Consider the following 16,890-nt stretch of genomic DNA (forward strand, 5'->3'; position numbering starts at 1 on the left):
TTTCAAATCATTTAAGTTATCTTATGAAATCATAGTTTTTCCAGCTTTCTTTTCTTTGAATATTTCTACCTATGTGTTTCAAAGAAACTGTTCAGTATAACTTTTGTTAAAAATGTACAAGTATGACCCGTTATATTTAAAGAATATCCTCTTTGCATGTTACTGAAGTACCACTGTTTAAAGCAAACTTTGTACGTTATGTGTATTTGGTGCAGAGCCAAAGACCCTTCCATTTTAATACTAAAACAGCAAACCAACAGACGAAAAAACAGTCTCATATTGGAAAGGTGATGCAGTCATTTCAAAGTATTTCACTTTCAACAAGACAATTCCAAGGACACATTTACCTTGCGTGTAAAATGGACAAGTATTGTATGGACACAAAAGCATTTACCGTATCTTATAAAATGTGAATTTAGAATAGGAATTTTACTTGTATCTGGACAAGTACATGTATTTTATTTAATGTTGGTTTTGTTTTAATTTCTATTTTTAGTAAAAATTTGTGATAAGGGAATACATAAGAAATCTCACTTATTTCCCATTAACAAGAAAGTCACTTTTTTAGTATTCCAATGTAACAATTAGTTCTGGCATTTCCCTGTCCAATCTGAAAGGTAATTGGCTATAAATAAAAACATTTTGTGTTAATAATCCAAATGTTGTTCATGAACTAAGTTGATTTTTTAAAGTGATACACAATTTAAAAGAACTGGGGGGGGGTTGGAAACAACACATACAGCATTGCATAGGACTGTTTCCATGACTACCGAACTTTTATTGCATCGGAGCTAATGCAAGCTAATTCAGTTAAAATCAAGTCCCAATTTTCAAGCTTACATAACCATGTAATAAATGTTCAGCTAATTCTAGGGCAGAATGTTTTCATTTGAAGGCTAATGTTTAATCTGAATTTATTTGTCCAGATTTCGAACACCAGTCATCTTCTTGTCCAACCAGTGATCTCACTGCTCCAGCGAAGCTGTCTTGATTTGCACCACTAATTGAGCCACACTCAAAGACAGGGCGTACGCATGCACAACTTCATCATTACCATGGTGATTCCTTTGGGTTGTCACATCAGAAAAGTGTCCTTTGCTGTTCTTAAACACCAGCAGGACAATAGCGGTCACTAACACCAACTTCACCCGGAGGAATTTCTTAGAATCAAAGCTATATCCGCTTGATTAAGAAATCAAAATGGCAGGTTTGTAGTACAGATATTTGAGTATGATTTTAAGGAGTTTTTACACTTGGCAATTCCTTCCACAAGAAGGAAATTTCCCAAATTCCCCCACAGATAAATGACAACCCATTGCACACTCATTCCTCCCCGGAAGGACACAACTCCATCCGTTAGCTTGACCACACACGTGGGCATGACGAGAATTGTGATATTTATAACAATGTACTGCTCTACATGAGCAAAGTAGACGGGCGATGTAACACCACCAACGTGCTTCAGACGCAACTGATAAAACAAGAAATTAACCAATCCCATAAAAGAAACAAAATCAGATGTCAAATCCACTGAATAAGAATTTCTTCAGTATTTTTATCAATGAAACAATAGCTACAGTCTGAAAAATTGCAAAACCAGTTTTAAATTTTGCTTTCTGTCAATAAAGAAACTAGCTTTGTCCAAGGCAATGCCTGCCACTTTTTGACAAGGGGAGAAAATCTGGTTCCACACACACAAACCACAGCAAAACCAGCCGCCGTGTACTGTCATGACATACCAAACCCTTGTACAATACTACGGCATACTACAAAGTAAGCTAAACACAGAACTGATATACATACTACTTTGCAAGTACGTCATACATGTGCACGTCATAAGTGGCCTGTCCAGTTGAAAAATCAGCCCAGTCTTTTCATGTACACATGAACATTCACTGCAACAACACACACCTTCACAGCACAAGCCTAATAGTGCAGATCAGCAGGTGATAACTACAATAGGCCTATAGCTTATACGCACTGTTTGGGAATGCAGGTCAGCGGGTGATAACTACAATAGGCCTATAGCTTATACGAAATGTTTGGGAATGCAGGTCAGCAGGTGATAACTACGATAGGCCTATAGCTTATACGCACTGTTTGGGAATGCAGGTCAGCGGGTGATAACTACGATAGGCCTATAGCTTATACGCACTGTTTGGGAATGCAGGTCAGCGGGTGATAACTACAATAGGCCTATAGCTTATACGCACTGTTTGGGAATGCAGGTCAGCGGGTGATAACTACAATAGGCCTATAGCTTATACGCACTGTTTGGGAATGCAGGTCAGCGGGTGATAACTACAATAGGCCTATAGCCAATAGGCACTGTTTGGGAATTTTTTTATATCATCAGCGGGTCAACTGTATTTACAAGAAAAGCCAAACGCCTTGATCGAGGCTATGCTGGACCAATGGCAGCTCCTACGGTACCAACTGCGCATCACTGGTTCATGAACGACTAGGAAACACAAGCGTTGCAGTTGCAACACTACCAACTAAACGAATACTCCTAACCAACATGGCTCTTTTCAACCAATGAGGGGGTGCTTCTGCTCGAGGCAGATAAGCAGGCCTAGAATAATCTAGAATGAACCAACACTTGGGTTCGTAGGATACATTACAAGCATTAAAAGATTAAAAAGACTAAGCTATTTGCATGTCACTATAATTGGTGAGCCAATAAATTCCATGGGCTCAGCTTTATATCCTGTCACAAAACTGTACCGTCATATCACTTAGAATTTGAGAGACCTCACATGACCTGTGTATCACAAGTGTAATAATCTCTAAACTAAAATTGAAACTACAGCAATATGCCTTGCTAACAGGGAACATAGACTATGGTGGACCACGATCCCTGGACTGGAATCGAACCCATTACCAAGATATATGTAGTCTTAAAGGTCACTTAGAGAGTGCTTACGTGAAACAACATCTTCCTACAAAACCATCACAAGAAACAAGACTTGAGCAAAACAGAAACTTTCAAAGAAGGCAGGTTAACCAATCTAGTGGTAACTTTTCTTTGCAGTTTATGGACTTGATTGCCTCATGAACATGTTCATGTGCATACAGCAATCGGAGATGAACGTTCCGAGTGAGGTGCACTCACTCTGGACACACTCAGGTCTGGTGCTTGACTCCCCTTCTTGCCTGCCCTGAATAGCTGCACATTGATCTTGAACAGCTCCGCATCAAGCAGACTAGTAGAGAACACCTGATCTGGTTCGGGCTGTAAAACAAACAAAAAAGCAAGGAGATAATGACTGACAATGATCATGTGTGTGAAATTCAGAGCCACAGGTGAAGTTTTTATCTTTTTTGAACGGGCAAGGTTTCAACTGTTCAACACAGTACTTTAAGAACTTCTCAATTTAGGAATTCTTTCTTAAATGGGTTGATGCTGAATCAAGAGGGGATCCAACATCAAAATGAATACCAACATCATCCAAGCCTTCCTGGGGTTTAAAGCATTACACACCTTATCCACTTTACCAAGTTGTTTACGAATCATGACATCACGTCTGGCACACAAGGCCCGTCGACAAGGTCCAATGTCAGTCAGCAGCTGTTTACGCTGACGTAATTTCCTCTGAGCTGAAGCATTGAAAGCTCCTAGTTGATTCTCAAACAATGGTGTCTGTATAGACGAGCCTTCTTCTAGGATTCCAAAAAATACAATTTACAAATTAAGTGATTAACACATCTACAATGCCTGTAAACAGTGGCATCCTTTAATTCCAATAATTAAAATGCAGGTTAATGCACATTTCCCTGAAACAAAGTCCACCTTCAGTTATTTCCAGCACTTTGACCAATTCAGACGTGGACATCCCAACTACAAGTACATGGATCTTCTTCATCCGGGTAATTTGGTCTAAATACAAAGAAAGCACAGGATTGAAAGCGTAGTAACAGAAAAGTAAACATCTCACGATGTGTACCAATCAAATTCATATGGTTTACCTTCCGCTGCCTGCAGACATAATTGCTCAACCTCCCTCATCAGCTCAGGACCAGCAAGTGCCCTAGACACACCGACTCTGGCCAGGACTTGACCTGGCCGAAACTTGTCTAATACAGACCCAGACACCTCGCTGGTCTGGGACTGTGTTTGTATCGCTGATGATTGAGACATGAGGCTGGACCAGTCCACTGCTGTCAAGTCAGCTTGTGTGTCTGGGGAGAAGACCATTGGGAACAAATACGTAATAAAGATATATGCATCTAAATTTACAGTATGGAATCGGGTCTCATACAGTGTCAATGCAAGGAATCACGTGGTTGGAAAATGATGGTTTACCCTTTAACCTTCTCAGAAGGAAACTATTTCTATAAAGGTGCAAAATCTTTCCCCGAAGGACAAACCTACCCTTAAGTTAGAACCTACATTCTTTACAACAGAATCTATCCCAATCTATTCCCTGAGAAGTGTTTCCCTAATCTCAGTTACCTTCTTGAGGCTTTGCATCTTCCTCTTGCTTGCTCACATCTCTGTTTCCATCCTCCAAGATGTCATCAAATTCATCATCGCTGATCACCTCATACATATCTGAGGAAGCACTATGTTCTTGTTTGACTGATGCCTCTCTTGATGGTGGGATGCCTAAGTTATTAAGAATAAAATGATTGTGTTTAAATAAATCCATTTTGGTCTTGTTTCATCAAAGCGAGACAGCAACAATGATTTATATTTTAAGTATTAAAAATGCTGACAACTTTACTTGATAGAAATCTAGTCCCATTTGAGGAAAACATTTTCTCTCAGGATTTTTGTACAAATTTTGACTTTTTTCAAATGTGATTTATCCCATCCAATATTAGGTGCTGGAGTTTATGTGGAAAGGATTCTTTACTTACTACTATTCTTATCTTGGGAATCCCTATCTCTAGAAACCTTTTCTTCCATGGGTAAACAAGGAATCTTGGGAGAGGAAGTAGAGTTCAAATCTTCTTGATCCACTGCTGTCTTGGGTAAGCTTGTTCCTTGATCCAGAGACCCACCAGATCCTCCTTGCCCAGGAAAGTCTGAGCTAACAGAACTGTAACGACTGGAACTGCTTCCATAGCTCAGACTACGCAAAGACCTCCCTTCGGTGCCTTCTTGTTTTTCTCTATCATCAGATCTCTTCTCTTGCTTTTCTGACCTTTGCCTGTCTCTCCGTGATTGCTCCAAGGATAGGTCTTGCTTAAAGTCTTCCAAGCCAGGTAGTGATTTCTGTTCTTCTATTGGTGGACTCTGGTTGAGGAGATCATCACTTCCACCCTCTGACCAGTCACTGAAAACTTCCTCAGTAGGCCTGCCAAGGGAGCCCTCTTTCAGAGGTGTGCTCTCTTTACTATCTTGTGTTGAGGCTTTGGAAGTTGCTTCAATGGCCTTGGCCTCTGGAGGAGCAGCAGTCCTTACATCTTGATCCCGATCATGGTATGATTTCTCCTGGGAATGGCAAAGATCATCTCTGCTGCTGACTTTAGCAGGAGAATCAGATGTACCTCCTCTACCAGGGGACTGGCCATGCTTCGGCAAGTCCCGACCTCCCCCAGTTCTCTCTGATGACCTTTCCAATCGCTGCCTTCTATCCTGATCAATGGGTTTCTCCTTCTGGGAGCTGCTGGACCCCTTCGAATCTCCTCTTCTAGATCTCAAATCCTCACGTCCATCTCTAGACCCTTCTCGTTTCAAACCATCTGCTCGACCACCAGAATGTGTTCCTTTCTGCTGTTCCATCCCTCTTTGTTTGTCCATTTTACGGCTATCAGTTGAACTATCTCTCGATCTTCTGGACTCTTCAAAGCTACGACCAACCTGTCTGGCAAGGCCTTCTTTGGCTTGAGCTCGACCACGATCAGGTCCTGCCCTTCTTCCTCCCCTCCGAGTATCGCGTCCTCTCTCTGAACCTCTCTGAGGATCACCATCTCTAACTCTAGGTGGTTCCCTACCTTTCTCCTGCAGCCTGTCTCTGTCAAGACCCTTTTCATTCTCAATTGCTTTTCCCTTATCTCTGCTTCGGTCTGTTTCTCTACCTCTCTGAGCAACCCTTCCAGGATCAGATCCCCTATCACTCTTTTGCAGAGGTGGTTCTCTTCCTTTAGTTTGCCCCCTGCCTCTCTCTGGTCTTCTGCCCCTTCTTTCCACGACAAGCTCACGTTCAGGTCCCCTGCCAATATTGGTTCCTCGTCCTCGACTCATAGGACTTGGGCTTCCCTTGGGCATCTTACGATTATCCAGGCTTTCCGATCTTTGAGTAACATCACGCTGCCTATCTTGTGAAGACTGAGTACGATTCCTGAAGTTCCACAAAAATAATGTTAACTTTTCAAATTCCATCAAAGATTCCAAATGCCACCATTTTTCAGTTTGGGAAAAAGACTGCAGAAGGAAAATTGGCTGCACCTAGAAGTTATCATGAAAGTGCACATGGTTGAATGACAACAAATTATTCTTGTCTTAAACGCAGTTACGGATAAATCTGAAGATGCAGCTGTTAAACATACCTTGCCAGTCGCTGGTCTCTCCCTGCAATGTTCTCCATTTCCTTCCTGCCACCGATCCGATTCCTCTCCCACTCATCTCGACGGGACTCTCGCTCCTGCTGTTCACGTCCACGGGAATCCCTAGAATCCATCCGTGATTCTACTCTCTGGTTTGACCTAATATCAGCTCTAGGGTCTAATCTGTGCTCTGCTCTGGGATCTACCCGTGGATCTAATCTTAGATCTGCTCTACGGTCATCCCTTAGGTCTCTCCTTGATTCAGGTCTGAAGTCCAATCGGGGATCTGCTCTGGGATCTACTCTAAACCTGGAGTCTCCTCTGGGCTCTGGCCTAATATCTCTTCTCAGATCTCTTGGATCTGCTATTGAGTCTGCCCTTGGGTCTACCCTAAGATCTGCTCTGACACCTCCCCTAGAATCTCCCCTGAGGGCTGCTCTGATGTCTCCCCTTGGGTCTTCCCTGGTATCTTTTGGGTCTCCTCTGTGATCTCCTCTAAGGTCTGCCCTGGAGTTCCCTCTTGTGTCTCCTCTTACATCTCCTCTTAGATCAGCTCTGCGGTTTCCTCCAGGGTCCCCCCTTAGATCTGACCTAGGATCTATCCTCAAATCTGACCTAGGATCTCCCCTGAGGTCTGCTCTTAGATCTGACCTAAGGTCTCCCCTGGAGTCTTTCCTGGTGTCACCCCTGTCTCCTCTTAGTACTCCTCTGGGGTCTCCCCTGGGGCCACAACGTGGGTCATCTCTTGCATCTCCCCTCTGGTACCCACGGGAATCAGTCTTAGGCTGACCTCTAGTGTCTGCTCTTGGGTCTGTTCGAGGGTCTGACCGCTGGCGTGGATGTAGTTGGAAGTCTGCTGGTGGTGGGTTATTTCGGCTCTCACCTCTTGGTAAGTATTTGTCACTGGGATGTCCTGTTTGACTTTGGTAATCTGTCGGGTGAAAACAATATATTTAGTGTAAAGTTTATGTTAAATTTGTAATAGACTCTGCGTGAAGACTGAAATGCCTATACGTGAGTCACACATTAATTTAACCACTTTGCACCAGGGTGGCCGACACCGGAGACACGACGTGTGACCCACGAGGCTGGGGTCCCAAAATCAGAACTTTCTCTTAAAAAAAGAATTAAAGCTGCTCGGCATTTTTAGACAAACAGCACTTCGTGTCAGTCAAAACTTTGGGCCATCAGTGAAGGTAATTCCCTCATTGATTTGCAACAAGGGTTCACTGGACCAGAAAACTGGGCCTTTATTCATGGCTGGGGTGACCGAACTTGGAAACGAAAGACTGAGCTGCTGGGACTTGCCAATGATGGTTCGTACACTGTCAGTGCAGAGTGCTGGCCATTAGCAGAGGTAAACCGTCATTTAAATACGGCTTTTACCCTTACCCAACATATATTTATATTTAAATAATCCGTCATTGTTTTGAAACAGTATATCATTTGCCGCCGCCAGCGCCCACGGATTATCAGCGGTGACAAAAGCACGCACTCCAACGATACAATATCGCTGCGCACTCGTGGAATCTGGCCACACTGTGCAGCGTTCATTGTGCCAGTGTGCTCATTGAAAGACCCGGTTCACCCTTGTGGCCCACGCGCGCTCTGCATAGCAACACCGGCTGTCCAGCATAGCAACACACTGGGCTAATTCCCAGAACAAAGAGGAAATAATGGGGGCTCTTTATGGAGCAGCAGGCATGGCTACAACACTCACGTGTCAATGGAGGCTGCCTGCCAGATTAGTCGACACAGGACGATCATTCTTTTGGTTGTAGGCGTGCAGTAAATAAAGATATTAATTTTTGAGGAATTTTGAAAAAGAAGAAAAATTAAAAAGCACCCAACCCAGCTGCCTGAACATCACAACGGCCTGGTGCGAAGTGGTTAAAGTACTGCTTCATATAAGAAAATTTCGCACTTTACAAGAAAATCACATTGAAGTATATTGTAACCATTTTTCTCACCAGAGCCCTGTCTGTCAGAAAACTTTTTTGTTCGGTTATCCCTTGAATTACTACTTGATCTCAATAAACTGGCTGGTTGTTTCCGAGTGGGTGATGGCGACTTCCTTCTGACAGCTCTTGGAGATGGAGATCTTCGTTTGGAAGTCGGGGAATAAGACCTGTGTGATCCAGACGGTGAGAGACTTCGCTGGAGTTGTTTCTTGACCCCAGTCCTGCCTGAAGGTGGAGACCTGACAGAAGGACTTTTAGGCAAGCCACGACGATCTCGCGGTTGGGGTGAAGGTTGCACGGTTTGCCGAGTTGGTGATGGTGACTGATATCGTGGACGTTTACCTGTTACCCTGCGTGGTGATTCCGAGTGAGCAGAACTAGATGTTGAGCGTTCCCTTGATGGCAATGAACCTGAAAGGACTGGGCTGGGGGGGCTAGGTGGTCGCTTGGTGGTCCTTTGAGGGGGTGTCTCATAGTGTTTTGGTTTCCGTTTCATTGGCGAATTGCTCCTAAGCTGTGATGGAGAACGAGGACGCTTGGAGGTCTTACGATACTGAGCTGGTGGAGTAGGGGAATGGCCAGGCTTGCGTCTGACAGAGAGGGCTTCCTCATCGCTACTTCTATTTCCTGAAAAACTCCTGCTGAGAATTGGCAGGCACAAGGACACATAAAAAATTACCCACCTATTTCCTTTTTTTTTTTGAGGGACGGAGTTTGAATGATACTATATGCCCATGCATCAGTGAAATACATATAAAATGAGATATAAATATGCAGAAAAGATTCAATGTGAGAAAATATTAGGTTGTTGCCATGTTGCTGCCAATTGTAACGGTGGATTTCTACTCACCTTCTCTTGGCCATATCCCTGTCCCTTGACTTTTTCCTCATCTCAGTTTTGCCCTTATATTTCTGTGGGGTTGCCACCTCATCTGGTTGATTTGCCTGAGGGCTTGGAGTGCGAGTATGGTATGCTGCCGCTGCTGCTGGTTTGCCCCCACGAGGGGAGTGGCTTGACCCTGCCCCTTTTTTCTTTGGAAGATACTCTGCAGATTCATTATAATCTTGTCTGTTTCAAAAGAAGACACAAAACATCTTGTAAATATGGATTCTAACTTGGAAGATGCATAATTTTTTAGAATTTACAAAGGGGTCATCCATAATTGTCATCATTTTCACAAACGTAAAACAAGTAGACTTTCACAACCCCCTCCATCCTCCGCCTCCAAAGTGGACATCAGCAGGCAAAACATATTGATGGATGGAAAGCTCCATTGGCCTAATACCCTAATTATGTCGACGCACAATGATATACATTTAAGTATTGTAGTTAAGAGAAATGTAAATTTCAAATAAAACATTGTTTAAAACAACACCTGAAAAGGCAAGGCTTGACAAGCAGTGAATACCAATACTAGTAGAGAATAGAACAGAAGAAGTGGCACGGAGCTAGCTAGCAACACCTGCGAAATTTGAAAGTGACCACCAATTCACATTGATGGATCCTCATTTTTCATATTCAGAAAAAGCGTACATGAGGTTTTAACCCCCTCCTCCCATACCGTTTGTACACTTGTGAAAATGATGAAAATTATGGATAGCCCATAACATTATCCTATAATGGATGTGTTTTATCAACCTACTTCATAGTTTCCTCAGATTTGCCTCGTTTACGTTTCTTCCCAACATAGGCCTTAGGTGGCGACTGTTCTACTGGGGTGGGGGAATGTCGTTTATCAGCCTTATTACGACCTTTCTTCTTCTTGGTATGTTTCTTCCTGACAGGGGATGGGGAATGTGAGGTGCGATATGAACCTCCTCCATTATCATCAGAAACCTGAAGGTAAAAACAAAATAAAAGCATTACTTAAAAACTTAAACAAAATTCCTAAGAGTTGATGCAGGTATAAATTTCAAAAACATTTGTGTTTCTTTTACGGATAAACAAACAAACACAAAAAATACAAGCAATCTATCAATTTTGACAAATAACCATCTACAAACGATAGAATACCTCCTTTTGTAGAATGTGTTCTGCCTGTTCCCTGGCTTGATTCTCCTCTTCTTCCATCTGTTGTAGTTCTCTTTGTATCTGTTGCCTCTTCATCTCCAGGGTCAGTGCCTGGCGATAATCTAGACTGGCTTCATCATCATCCCACATGTCATCATCTATTCAAACAACCACAAAGGTTAAATCAACATCCTCAGCAGCCTCAAAGGCCCAACAAATTGCCAAATATAGTAACATTTGAAGCAGTACAAATTATTCCCAAATGCGGTGTACATAAAAAAGAAAAAGCACAGAAAGTAAAGGAATGTAACTTTTCAATCTGAAGCTAACCTGCAGCTGGTATCCCATCAATACCACCCCAATCATCAGCATCACTTATCTCTGGTGAAGGGGTTGCTTCCTGTTTCATGACCTTTGAACCAGACAGGTCATGACCTTTGGGCTTCCGGTCACTGGATGTATCTTTAGCACGGTGTGCTTTATATTTCATTTTATCCTGTGGGTCAAACATTTGCATTTGCCAAATTAAAAATGTTTCACAAACATGATGTACGCATATCTTTATGTCTTCCTACCTAAGTTTGCTGCATTCACCAAAAAGGTTAAGGGATGCACCGTTAAACTGCCATTCTTAATAATTGGTTATTTTGAAGACAATCCTACCTGCAAAAGATCAGACATTTTGCATAATTGGAGACAATACATAAGTGCAATTATGAAACTGCGTGTTGTGATAAACTTTATTTGAAATCATTTCGTTAAATTAATTCGTACAAATGCATTGTTGATACAACTCTAAATTTACAAAATGATCTTTACAGATTTAAACGACAGGCCCTACCTTGAGGGGTGGTGATAAAGACGATGAAGGAGATCTGTCACGGTCTCTTTCACGTTCCCTCTCAGCTCGTTTGCTCTCAACACGATGACGAAGATCTACTGGTTCAGCATCTGGAGATCTTCAAAGCAAGTTTCAAATCTCAAACATCCTATAACACCAATGCAGAATCAAAACATCATGCACTTAATCGAAGAAAAAAGAAGGAAACAAACAAAGGCTGTACCTGTCATCGTAAGCTTTGGTCCTTTGCCCTTGCAAGAAGCGCGATGTACTAGCAAAGGAAGAATTACCATCTTGGGTCCAGGTACCTTGCTCCCCTCGGCTACCATCTCGCTGTAACATTTCCACAGAAAGAAGTGTTCTTTGTCAAACTGGCATCAAACCATCATGATATGAGAATTTATCAACCTACAAATGTACATGCGTCTCTGGCCTTCAAGAAACCCAACTATGACTGCTGTAATTGCTACAAAATGATCCACCTAACATCCAGAGTGCAGAGAAACATGCAGAACAAAGTCAGTCCCAATTTCCTCCATTTTTACTTGTACAGTTTGATGTTTCAATGAGCCAGTTCAGTATTTTACAAAGATAAGGCCATTCTGATGGTAATAGACAAGGCTGATACAGATCCATTTTTCTGATAAGTTCATGGTACTCTGCTGGTATGACTAGAAAGAGAAGTCAGGGTTCTCCCCAGGAGTTTTCAAAACTGTGGGGGATTTGCATTGTGGTTTACCAACATTTTGCAAAGCCATGGCATGGGCTTCAGGGCCCTTGGGCGGGCCCCGGAAATTTTTGGACTTAAGATGCTCTCAGCTGCATTTTAGAGCATTTCCTGGGTTTTCCAAGTACCTTTTCTCAGGAAAAACAAAAGAGATTCAATAATTTTTGAAATTTTGGATATCAATATTTTAACAAATGACCAGTTTTCCTGAGGGTGCACTTCAGTTAGACAAGAGAGGGCGCTTTTCAACATGGTAACGAAAGGTTTGGCAGTTAATTTCGCTATACCGAACAATCGCTGTACCGAACATTTAGTGTGGACCCCATCGTGTTCGTTACAGCGGCGTTCCACTGTACTATGTAGGCTACCTATAGTATGTACATGTACAGGAAAAATGCAAGACTATTTACTGCTTTTTCGTCTAGATTTTCCGGACGTGTAATCTGCATTTTGTAAGATAATTCTGAGCCACACTTTCATAATTATATTGTGCATATCGAGGACGAAAAAATGAGTATCGGACCGTTTTTTGCGTATCGGGCAGAAATAATTGTGTACAGGGCCCGATATGCAAGTTTGTATGTGGGGAGAACCTCAAGAAAGTTGTGTATATTTCTTTGGTCAAATCTGATTGAGTTTTACTGTGCAGTCACTGATTTTATAAATGTTTTTTTTTACAAAGCACATTTTGGAACTCTAATACAAAGCATTATCTCAAACTTTTGGAGAATAAATTAATACTGTACTAACCCTAACAGAGCAGAATACCATAAATTACTACTTAGAAGTAAACTGTAGTATACAGCCCTGTCCCTTGTAAAAAGACATGACCTTATTGTTCTCTGAAGCCATGAAATACAGTAGATAAGACAATGAACCATAAAGTGCTGTGGCACTATGAATGCAAAACTTTATTGTTCTCTGTACAAGTAACAATGGAGGGTGCCCTAGCCATCAGTTAGTAATTTGTAGTGCTAGGTCCTTCAGGCTCTGACTACCATGTAGTATTTTATAGTACTGAATCCTGTTACCCATATGATGTGCAGGACTGTTGGGGTTAAAGTCAGGAAGTTTAGGATGGAGCTTGAGGGACATGAAGGGTGGCCTCTGCAAAACGCATGTGATGACAACAAGGTTAGCGGATAACAGAGCTTGCAATGCTTACAGCACTTTCTCTTGATGACCCAGGACCAAGTCGCTCAAACACACTGGGTCGTCGACTCTCTGTCGAGTCAGGAACTGCCTTAGTACTATCCACTTTCACTTTTCGTCGCATCACACAGAAAATCCTAAAGCAGAGAGACAAAAATAACTGCAATTTGTGAATATACCATGACATCATTGACATGCATGACAACACCACAACCTGTGTGAGCAAGACAAGTCCTGTTACTTACGTGAAACTAAGCCAGGAACATTTCTTTTCAAAAATTCTAGAAGGCCAATCTACATGATCCATGATCTAACGTTAGCTTGGTTCATGTGGTTTGGGACATGAATTGAACTTGAAGTAGTCTAAACCTATAAACTGGCATGCTTGGTAACAATCTAGCCCCACAAATAGAGCTTTTACAATCTGTCAATTTTCTGTCGCCGTCACAGCCCTACTTCAAGGCATGTCTTAAACACCTGAAATCCAAACTGCAGGATTGTCACAAACTTTGAATCCTAATATGTTCCGAAATGAGAATGACTCGACAATTTTACCTACACCGGCATATTCCTCAGAGTTTGGACTTTGAGCACCCTAAAGCCTTCCTAAAGAGTATATTTTTCGATGTACGGCGGCTTGAAAACCAGGTCTCTAATATTTCTATGCTGACCATGATGACGCTCTGGTATACGTTGTACCATACAAAACTGGTTCTCTGTCACACCTGAAATTGTTCACTGCCATGACTGCCAGCACATGCGCGTGTAAACAGGGGGTAGCCGTCTCATCCAAACTCCTGGTGCTGTATTTGCACAATGTGAGGTCACGGTTTAGGGGTCACAAACTCACAAACTTGACACCATGATGATTTGAGCTGTCAACGTCAATGTGCACGAATGGATGAAGTTGAAAAATTAGCTGGGAATTTCTCGAAAAGCAGGAGGAAAGATTACGTGGTGAAGGACTGATTTAAAAGCAGAGAGGGTATGGCATACATTGAGCAACTCCAATCGTGAAAATGCTTTCATTTCGAAGCGCTTGAAAAAGTCCACAAAAATTTGGTAAGCATGTATCATGGGCACGTGGCTGAGCGCAGCGTACCGTAGGCCACATTAATTAATGTAGGCCCGAGCCCTATTAATTGATTAATGGGGCTCGGGCCTACATAGTCCATGATACATTGTGTCATATCATGTCATGTTACTATTGATTGTTAGGCCTGCTACTACGTTCTGGTGGTTACTCACTCTTTTTAGCAGATTTCACAACAATACAGTCATTGAGATGTTGGCTAAATGCATCTGTGGATTAAAATATACACAGGCCTAGCGGCCATTTCACATTAGTACAAAGAAATTAACTTTTCAGTCAAAACGTTGAGGTCCTTGCAACGCACGACGCATCATCATGCATGGAGAATGGAAAAAAGTACCATTATGCACAGCGCCGCCGCCCGGCCGGAGCGGCGCTATACTATACTATATGTAGTAGGACCGATGAGGGCGCTATCATTCAACAGCGCATCCGGGGTGCACCACTACAAGTAAATTCCCATAGACAACAGTGATAAATCCCCATACTTCACAAATATTTTAAAAATACTCACAACTCTCACAGGTGTTCAGGCTGCACGGAAAAATGATGTTCCACAAGTCCTCTTTCATTTTCCTTTCAATTTTCGGGGGGTTGACCAATGAATTTTTGAGAAATTTTCACCAGAAGCAGACCACCCCTAAAATGCAGAAAATGTCCCTGTCCAGAAAAGTAGCCATTTTGAAAAACCCTCCCTCAGCAAAATGGCTCAAATAGTGCCACTTTTAAACCCGATTGCATCCAAATTGCTCAGAATTGGAAGCCCTGATTCCGGCCCAGAGGTCCAGTCTCATATTTCTTGAATTCCTCAGTTCAGTGTCTCTCAGGACCCTCTAATATAGAATATTTTGAGTCTATAACTTTTATTAATGAGCTCGGCGGACATATTTCTGGCCTAATTACCAGGGTGCACCCTCCGAACCTTGGCTTCGTTGCGAAATGGCATCGTCTCAAGAATTACATTTTATTTAGAATTTATACACACCCGAGGAAAATTCTCCTAATGCTGGCATCATATTAAAAATTCAATGTTCTTGAAGCAGCATAGGGACCTGTAATGAGATGTAGTGCCACGTCATGGCACATAAATCTTCTAGAGCCGCTGCATATCACATGTAATTATTAGGCCTACTTACTGTTCGTCTATTTCTACCTCCATGGCATGGTGAAACATCAAGCGAAATGACACCAATTATTAAGCTCTTGCCACTTGTCCCAAGGACAGGCACAAGAAAACTATGCATGCGATTTTTGCTTGATCGAAATTTAAACACCCCTATTTTTTTACACATCCACGAGTTGAAATAATTCGCGCACTTCGTATTTTGACCAAAGTTTATTCTTCAAATTGGCCTATACTAAAAAATTTTATTGCTTCATTTTCAGCAGTTGAAAATTTGACTAAAATTCTACATGGAATAATGTTATGAAGAGCATCGGATGTCACTGAAGCAACAGGAACAATGTCGTCAGCAAACGAGTCGGATCGGCAGTAGTAAGACTTACGTCATCATAATTTGCGCACATACGTTGCAAACGTCATTTTATCAGTAGCCAAATGCCCTACTTCTGAAAATTACGCCAGTTAATTACTTCTTGCATTAATTTACCTTGGTTTGGTGATGCAGTTTGAGGGGGGGAAACACTTTTATTCGCAATAGCTTGACTTCCTATTACTTTCTCTTTTTCGTTCTCCTAGATTTTATTTTTTTTCTTTTAATTTGAAGTTACAGTGAGGCATAAATTTTTATTCTTTCAAATAAATCATAATTAGCATTAATATGAGTTATTTATCTGGATATAATCACAAAACTTCTCTTTCTATGTGTATATCTGAAAAAGTGACAAAATACAATGCTACCAAGTCCGGGCTCGTCGTCGCCAACGGAAATCTCAAAATATAGGCCTAAGGTGCGCAGTACTTTACAGGCTCCTTATTATTTTTATAACGCTCTTAATCACAAAATTTTAATAGCAAAATTGATGAAAGTTGTCATTAGTGCCCATATCGGACGTCCAACATCGATCGTGAACAAACAGCGATCATTTATCCATTTTCGAAGAAATTTCCGGTTCATTTTTTATTTAATCTGTAAAGTAAAGCTTCATGTTCTGTTGACATTTTCCCCGAATTCTCCCTGGAAAAGCTGCAAAAAAGAAAAACGTCCAATTGACGACCGATCATCGACAGTTAATTAACGTAAGTGCATAATTTGGTTGAGTTTCGCGATGAGAAAGTTGGATGTTCGAATATTTTTATGTGGGATTTTGGGGTACTCCACGATACACCAAAATAGCCGGTGAACAAGTCTTCACATTTCCTTCGAAAAGGCTGGGTGCCGTAGAAATTCGTGTATCACTATGTAACACCAAGGGGTATCAGTTTCCAAAATTCTCCTGGGAGAGGACAGGAAGTTTGTAACCAAGGCTGGGACGAAGTTGCAACGCGTGACTATTTTTGTGACTCGTATCGAGTCAAATAATTTCCCCGTAGGGACTCGAATCATTTACCCGTCGAGACTTGAATCGAGTCTCCAAAAAATTTTGACTGTAGTAAGAGTAAAATCAAGTCACTGACTGGATAGTCATTACAACTCTGCTGATTTTTTA

At 41.8% G+C, this 16,890-nt stretch overlaps 1 protein-coding gene across 2 annotated transcripts; it reads right to left on the reverse strand.

Moving 5' to 3' along the window:
- Window positions 1-757: 757 nt before the first annotated feature.
- Window positions 758-14,626, reverse strand: LOC110981644 (uncharacterized). 2 transcript variants are annotated; one of them, XM_022239377.2, is made up of 15 exons: window positions 14,436-14,626; window positions 13,201-13,324; window positions 11,532-11,641; window positions 11,309-11,426; window positions 10,798-10,963; window positions 10,471-10,625; window positions 10,100-10,293; window positions 9,307-9,525; window positions 8,466-9,094; window positions 6,499-7,426; window positions 4,864-6,290; window positions 4,457-4,609; window positions 3,970-4,182; window positions 3,485-3,663; window positions 758-3,235 (listed from the first exon to the last, which is right to left on the reverse strand). In XM_022239377.2, exons 2-15 carry the CDS (start codon window positions 13,309-13,311, stop codon window positions 3,065-3,067), a joined length of 4,773 nt encoding a protein of 1,590 aa, XP_022095069.1. In that variant the 5' UTR covers window positions 13,312-13,324; window positions 14,436-14,626; the 3' UTR covers window positions 758-3,064. The 2 variants fall into 2 exon arrangements, with proteins under 2 accessions (XP_022095069.1, XP_022095068.1); XM_022239376.2 differs by having other exon boundaries at window positions 8,466-9,097.
- Window positions 14,627-16,890: the final 2,264 nt, after the last annotated feature.

Source organism: Acanthaster planci, linkage group LG14 (genome assembly GCF_054643075.1).
Source record: "Acanthaster planci isolate LZ-2023a linkage group LG14, COTS_SCS, whole genome shotgun sequence".
In the NCBI taxonomy this organism is placed as follows: Eukaryota; Metazoa; Echinodermata; class Asteroidea; order Valvatida; family Acanthasteridae; genus Acanthaster; species Acanthaster planci.